This window comes from Nelumbo nucifera, chromosome 1, assembly GCF_055504915.1.
Source record: "Nelumbo nucifera cultivar China Antique chromosome 1, China Antique-T2T, whole genome shotgun sequence".
NCBI classification, from domain to species: domain Eukaryota; kingdom Viridiplantae; phylum Streptophyta; class Magnoliopsida; order Proteales; family Nelumbonaceae; genus Nelumbo; species Nelumbo nucifera.
Window position 1 is genome coordinate 149,205,955 of NC_142649.1, and position 8,072 is coordinate 149,214,026.

Sequence of the window (8,072 nt, forward strand, 5' to 3'; positions counted from 1 at the left end):
AAAAGATAGTAGGGTCCAAGTTAGAGTGGTTAAGGAACTTACTAGCAAATATACCACTTTGGCCTCGGCTAGTTCCATCTATATCCCTCCATTGTGATAGCCAAAGCCAAGAATAAAACTTACAATGGTAAATGAAGGCACATCCGACTAAGACAATTTGGTAAGACAATACCTTAGTGAATGAACAATTGCTTTGGATTTTGTAAGGTCTAAAAAGAACCTTGTAGATTTGTTTGACTAAACCACAAGCTTCAAAAGTGGTTTATGAGGTATTAGTTGGAATGGGGTGGAAGCCCATTACATGTCATTAGTGATGGACACCCAGCCTATGTGAAAAGAAATCCCTGGAATTAGGTTGAATGGGTAAGAATGAGTCACTGGATGACTTGGGAAAGCACTATCAGTTTGTACCCCACTACAGATGTTGAAGTAAGATAGTGCTCACTACAAGTTGAGGAGGTTAAGTGTAAAAATCTTAATCAGTTCAGAATAGTGTGTTTAGTGCACACTAAGTAACCAACCTAAGTGAATGTGAAGTGTGGCCGCTTTTATGAGAATTCTAAGACCTGACTATCTAAAACGCTCATGATCCCAAGAGGGGAAAAAGGCCGAAATAATCTAAAACAAAAGAACCACTAAGGAATTGGTGAGTTAGGTTGGATGGTAGATTGGTTAGTTACTATAAAGAGGAAAGGTTGAAAGAGTGCGACTGTACCCACACTCTATAACATAATTTGTCACACCTAAATGTTGATTGAAGTCAAAAGGATATCATCATGAATACTTCTTTCACCTTAATGCTCAGGGTATCCGGTCATTCTTGTAATTTTGAATCTTGTAGGGGATTGTTGGAGGGAAATTCAAATTTTCAAGAATCTAACCTCCCTCCTCTTTGGGTGGGGGTGCTTTTCACACACGTGCACATCGAGCCACCCCGCCTCGAGCCAGGTCAAGTCAGGGCATGGGTGCGGGTGCATGGGCATGTGCGTGTGTACACACACACACCACACTATAACATTTTTAATCTTTGACCATTTGGTTTCCTTACCGGCCATTTCAATTTAACTTTTGTTTTTTAAAACATCTCATTTTCTTGTCTCTTCGTTTTTGCCTCCGTGTGTCTCTTCGAACAAGTGCCTTGCACACTATTATGAAGAGAAATCTCTCTTTGTGATAGGACACTTCTATGTTTGTTTGGGTGACTAAGAATGCATTCTTACCAGAAGCCTGTGGACTGTTTCATTTTGTAAACCGATTTGCATTCATCGGGCGGCACTATAGGGGACAAATGTGGTTTTAAGGAGAGTGACCTATGTGGCATGACTCAACAACAACACATTCTCATATTGTGTTTCTTAGTTCCAGTTTTGCAATAGTTCTATACTTTGGGTTTGGAAAGCATTGAATGATAATTTCCATTCTATGTTCTGTTCTCATACTGCCTTCTGAATTCTAATTATCTAGAATGTCTTCAATTCTCGTAATCCTTCCATTCCAATTTATTTAAACCAAAACAAAAACCTAATTCCCCTCCAAACCTTCTTCCTTGCAACTCAATTTCTCCAACTAAACAAAAAATAAAACAAAACCCACCCTCAATGTTATTACATAGATAAAACCAAATTAAGCAACCAAGCAAGTGATCATATCCAAACAGGCAAACATCGATATAATCTTTAACACTATAATCGATTCTTTCTATTTACTAAGGCAAGTATTCTATATGAAATATCGATAAAATCTTTAACACTATAGTATATGTTTGGCATCGATACTGCAGTTGCAACACCATTTTCTCTACTGATGTGTGGCTTGGAGCACCATTTTTTGAGAAAACGATGCCTTTATTTTTTATGTGACCGTTTCTGGTCACGTACCAATTTTTTGGCTAAGTACCTCGTCATTTGACCTGCTCCCAGGTGGCCTGTGACTCAGAGGATGATGAAGCTCCCTGGTGGCGAGCTACCTGGTGACGAACTCCCTAGTGGAGAGCTACCTGGTGACGAGCTCCCTAGTGGTGAGCTACTTGGTGATGAGCTCCCTGGTGGTGAACTACTTGGTGACGAGCTCCCTGGTGGAGAGCTACTTGGTGACGAACTCCCTGGTGTAGCGCAACCCGACTGCCCTCTGCATGAGGTGATCTCCTCTCCTTTGCAGGCGGCGGGAGCTGAGGGACCTGCGAGAACTGAATCAGAGGACCCGGGGGTATTTTCTCGACGGGGACTCTCCGATGCCTAAGTTAGCACTCTAATTGTAGGGAGCTTGGAGAGAAATGAGAGAGCTAGAGAGCAAGGATTACCTCCATTTTTTCATTCTCTCCCCCTTGTCTTTGGGGGTTAGAGTCCTTATATAGTGGTGTCCTGTCAAATCAGGCGTAACAGCCTCTGTCAAGTCAGGCGTAACTACCTCTGTCTCTTTGCCGCAACCGTTACTGCCACAACTGAGGTGGCAGGTGCAGGCGGCTGCTGTAGAGTACGGCTCTGCCAGTCAAGAGACAGCTCTCAGGACTGGTAGGCACGGCGCTGCCTAGCGAGAGACGTGGGCGCAGGCCTCCGAATCTATCAGGTACGGTTGTCGGGCAGGAGATCTTCTTGCGATACGCCGAGCTGCTCCTAAGTGCCGAGCTACCTGTAAGTGCCGAGCTGCCCCTAAGTGGCGAGATCTTCGTAAGACGCCAGGCTGCCTGCGGAGTGGCCAACTGCCTGTGGCAAGCTGCCTATGCCGAGTTACCTGTAAGTGTTGAGCTACCCCTAAGTGGCGAGATCTTCGTAAGATGCCAGGCTGCCTACGGAGTGGCCAGCTGCCTGTGGCGAGCTTCCTATGCTGAGCTGCCCCTAGCTATACCGAGCTCCCCGAGCTATGCCGAGCTGCTTGGGGCGAGCTCTGCTGAGCTGCCTGTGGCGAGCCATGCCGAGCTGTCTGTAAGTGGCAAGCTGTGGCAAGCTCTGCTGAGCTTCCCGAGCTGCCCAGTTGTCAAGAGGCTGCACTTGGTTTGCATGAGGTGACAGGTGTCACAATTTTACTGGAGGGCCAAATCCACCCTCATCATTTGCCCCCCATTCTCGAGCTGAGATTAACTCAGCGAAGGGAGTAGATTTCTTCTTTTGGCCCGTAAGTTGACGAGCTAGTAAGTGTTGATCCAATTCCTTAGGCTTTGGGAGCTGCCTGTATGTGGCGAGCTGCCTGTAAGGTGAGGAGGTCTCTACCAGTTCAGTAGTGTAGCCCTTAGGCTCTGGGGGCAACTTATAGTTCACTTTTGTTGATTTTGCTCATGCTGAGGAAGCAACTAGGTATTCAACAATAGTGTGGCCCGTAGGCTTTGGGAGCGACTCGTAGTCCACTCTTCTTGACTTTGCCCATGCTGAAGAGGTGACTGGGTCTTAAGCAGTAATGTGGCCCATAGGCTTTGGGAGCGACTCGTAGTCCACTCTTCTTTGACTTTGCCCGTGCCAAAGAGGCGATTGGGTCTTAAGTAGTAATGTGCCCCGTAGGCTTTGGGAGCGACTCGTAGTCCACTCTTCTTTGAATTTGCCCGTGCCAAAGAGGCGACTGGGTCTTTAGCAGTAATGCGGCCCGTAGGCTTTGCCTTTGAGGTGCCAAACTGACTAGGCGCTGAGCTACCAGTGAGGTGCCGAGCTGACCAGGTGTTGAGCTGCCTGCGAGGTGCCGAGCTGACCTGGTGCCGAGCTACCTGTAAGGTGCCGAGCTGACCAGGTGCCGAGCTACCTATAAGGTGCCGAGCTGACCAGGTGGGTGCCTTAGAGCTATGATTGCACTGCATCAGCTTCGTAATGCCGGTCACCCACTCCTATAAGAAGCTACTAGGAGCTCGACTTTCGGGGGCAGCACTACTAACTTTAGGTCGCCAGCTCACACGGGAGCCTTGGAAGGCTCGACCGGTAAGGACGCCTATGTAGTCTGTTGGCCGCCAACTCTCGCGGAAGCCACGAAGAGCTCATCTTTGTAGGGGGACCTTGCGAAGAGGACTGATAAGGCTTTATCCGAATTGAAAGTAAAGTTACTTAGTCTGTTAGCTTCTTGCATAGTCTTTGAGTTCATAAAAAATGTAAACTATAGAGCGAGAGCTTTAATTTCTAAAAAGTGAGGACTTAGCTTTTGTAAGATGACAACTTAGCTTTTGTAGGATGAGAACTTAGCTTTCTATAGCGTGTTCCCACAGACGGCGCCAATTGATGTAACCGTTTCTGGTCACGTACCAATTTTTTTGTGATGTACCAATTTTTTGGCTAAGTACCTCGTCATTTGACCTGCTCCCAGGTGGCTTGTGACTCAGAGGATGATGGAGCTCCCTGGTGGCGAGCTACCTGGTGACGAGCTCCCCGGTGGAGAGCTACCTGGTGACTAGCTCCTTGGTGGTGAGCTACTTGGTGACGAGCTCCCTGGTGGCGAGCTACTTGGTGACGAGCTCCCTGGTGGAGAGCTACTTGGTGACGAGCTCCCTGGTGTAGCGCAACCCGACTGCCCTCTACATGAGGTGATCTCCTCTCCTTTGCAGGCGGCGAGAGCTGAGGGACCTACGAGAACTGAATCAGAGGACCCGGGGGTATTTTCCCGGCGGGGGCTCTTCGATGCCTAAGTTAACATTCTGATTGTAGGGAGCTTGGAGAGAAATGAGAGAGCTAGAGAGCAAGGATTACCTCCATTTTTTCATTCTCTCCCCCTTGTCTTTGGGGGTCGGAGTCCTTATATAGTGGTGTCCTGTCAAATCAGGCGTAACAGCCTCTGTCAAGTCAGGCGTAACAGCCTTTATCTCTCTGCCACAGCCGTTACTGCGAGAGCTGAGGTGGCGGGTGCAGGCGGCTGCTGTAGAGTACGGCTCTGCTAGTCAAGGGACAACTCTCTAGACTGGCAGGCACGGCGCCGCCTAGCGAGAGACATGGGCGCAGGTCTTCGAATCTGTCAGGTATGGTTGTCAGGCAGGAGATCTTCCTACGATACACCGAGCTGCCCCTAAGTGCTGAGCTACCTGTAAGTGCCGAGCTGCCCCTAAGTGGTGAGATCTTCGTAAGACGCCAGGCTGCCTGCAGAGTGGCCAACTGCCTGTGGCAAGCTGCCTATGCCGAGCTACCTGTAAGTGTTGAGCTACCCCTAAGTGGCGAGCTCTTCGTAAGACGCCAGGCTGCCTGTGGCGAGTTGCCTATGCCGAGCTGCCCCTAGCTATACCGAGCTCCCCGAGCTATGCCAAGATGCTTGTGGCGAGCTCTGCCGAGCTGCCTGTGGCGAGCCATGCCGAGCTGTCTGTAAGTGGCAAGCTGTGGCAAGATCTGCCGAGCTGCCCGAGCTTCCCAAGCTGCCCAGTTGTCAAGAGGCTGCACTTGGTTTGCATGAGGTGACAGGTGTCACAATTTCACTAGAGGGCCAAATCCGCCCTCATCAATTTTTGTTTGGAATCGTTGCTGTCAGGTGGGACGTTTCCTGGAGCAACAACAACTTTTTCTGTTTGGTACCATTGCTCCAGGAAATGTTTTCTACATTGGTACCCATTATCCAGTGCCACATCAGTGCCACATCATTGGCCTATTGGTAGCAATGAGCTACAACTCCAAGAAATGCCAAATTTGGCATTGCTCCAAGCCATGGCTTCCTGATTTCCGAGGTGTGGCTTGGAGCACCAATTTTTATGGAAAAACAGTTCCAAACAAATGTCTGTTTCCTGGAGCATCATTTTTTTCGATGTGGCGTTGTTGCTCTAGGAAACAACAACAGTGCCAAACAACCCCATAATTGATTCTTTCTATTTACTTTGGCAAGTAATCTATATGAAATATGCTTGATCGAGAGAGAGGGAGATAGAGAGGAAAGCAGAAATCTTGACATAGTTAAAGTTAATAGTTACCCATTGGATATGATTTCCGAGGTGTGGCTTGGAGTACCATTTTTTATGGAAAAATGGTTCCAAACAAATGCCCATTTCCTAGAGCATAATTTTTTTCAATGTGGCGTCGTTGCTCCAGGAAACAACAACAGTGCCAAACAACCCCATAATCGATTCTTTCTATTTACTGTGGCAAGTAATCTATATGAAATATGCTTGATCGAGAGAGAGAGAGAGAGGGAGATAGAGGGAGGGGGAGAGGAAAGTAGAAATCTTGATATAGTTAAAGTTAATGGTTACCCATTGGATATATGACTCAGTTAAACTCAACTTAAATAGCCCTTTATTGGATTAACCAACCCGTTAGTGACCCAGTAGGATAATGGTTAGGTGAGTAAAGTTGATTAGGAATGGCAATGGTGCGGGTTTAGGGCAGGGATTACATTCCCCATCCCCTCGCCCCGAACCCAACCCTCAAATCACCCCCATCCCTGTCCCTGATCCCCGACAGGGAAAAGAGTCTCCCCTCCATCCCTGACCCCAACATGGATGAATTCCCCATCAGAGACCTGAATCCCTGATGAGATATGTATGCACACTAAGAGAGAGAGAGAGAGAGAGAGAGAACCATTGTGAGAGTTGAGGTCAGTGATGAGAGAGAGTTCGACGGGCGATGGCGACTCGGCGATGGTAGACGAAGGTTGAAGCAACGACGGTTGGCGAGTGGCAACAATGACTCTTCTTTGAGTAGCTCTCTCTATATCACTCGAGTATATCCTCTGTCCGATGGGTGAGTGGCGACAACGACAAGATGATGGTCAGCAAATCGGCAACTGGCAACAAAGACGAAGGAAGAGTAGAGGACGAAGGTTCAAAGACAGAATCGCCAATGAAGGTTCAGAGACAAAGTCACCACCGAAGGTTAAGAGACAAAGTTCTATCTTCTCTTTGTCGAAGTGTTTTGTGTTTTACTATCGAGGGTTTTAGTATTTTACTATTTTTTATGTTTTAATCGTTTAAAAAAATGAATAATAATTATTATACTATTTACTATTTTAAGTTTTAATCTCTTCTCTCTCGTCATCCCCGTCCCCGTCCCCGATTGGGGATTCAAGAGTAGCCCCATTCCCGACCCCAACCCCGCCAAGGTACCCCTATCCCTGACCCCATCGGATTGGGGAGCCCAGGTACCCGTCGGGGACCGGGAAAATTGCCACCCCTAAAGTTGATCAAAAGGGGGTAATTTTAGAATATAGGAAGTAGCCATTCCATGAGCAATAAGAGTGGGATTCCAAATTAGTCCAATCAAACCGTTTGAATCGAAATTTCCAGTCGGACCCATTTGGATTCCAATTCCACACCCCTATTCCCACGAACCAAATGGGCAAGGGGGCCCTTAGTCGAATTTTTAAGAGGGAAGAGGTTTCGGTATTTAAGAGAAAGAGAAACGGAACCTCATCGGGTTCGGGGGTGCAACCCTGCAAGTCTTGTTCCCCTAACAATCGAGCTTAGCAGTCCACATAGAAAGAGAAGCCCGCGGGAGGGAAGCAACTAGACATTAGAAACCAGAGAAAATCTACTAAAGAAAGTCGAAGCTAGGGTTAGGGTTTCTGCAACCGATCTTCTTTGACATGCCGAAGAACAAGGGAAAGGGAGGTAAGAACAGGAAGAGGGGAAAGAACGAAGCAGATGACGAGAAGCGAGAGCTCGTCTTCAAGGAAGACGGGCAGGAGTATGCGCAAGTCCTTCGTATGCTCGGGAACGGCCGTTGCGAAGCCATGTGCATAGACGGCACCAAGCGTCTCTGCCACATCCGGGGCAAGATGCATAAGAAGGTTTGGATCGCCGCCGGTGACATCATACTCGTCGGTCTCCGTGATTATCAGGACGACAAGGCGGATGTCATCCTCAAGTACATGCCCGATGAAGCCAGGCTCTTGAAGGCCTACGGAGAACTCCCGGATAGCACCCGTCTTAACGAAGGTATCGCCGCCGGCCTCGACGAGGAGGAAGATGGAGCCGTTGACGATTATATCGAGTTTGAGGACGAGGACATCGACAAGATCTAGGTTTTGGAATTACCATCTAGAGTTTATATGCTTTCTTTCTTACACTTATAAGGATGAATTGGATATTGTAGTATCAGATATTTTTTTTCACAGACGAGATATCAGATGACACAACGAATGAAAGTTTCCTGGGTGAAATGGAATGGAAGTAATAGCAAATTGATCCA

At 47.7% G+C, this 8,072-nt stretch overlaps 1 protein-coding gene across 1 annotated transcript; it reads left to right on the forward strand.

Moving 5' to 3' along the window:
- The first annotated feature begins 7,284 nt into the window (after positions 1-7,284).
- Positions 7,285-8,072, forward strand: LOC104606539 (eukaryotic translation initiation factor 1A). Its single transcript, XM_010271804.3, has one exon. The coding sequence runs from the start codon at positions 7,468-7,470 to the stop codon at positions 7,903-7,905; it is 438 nt and encodes a 145-aa protein (XP_010270106.1). The 5' UTR covers positions 7,285-7,467; the 3' UTR covers positions 7,906-8,072.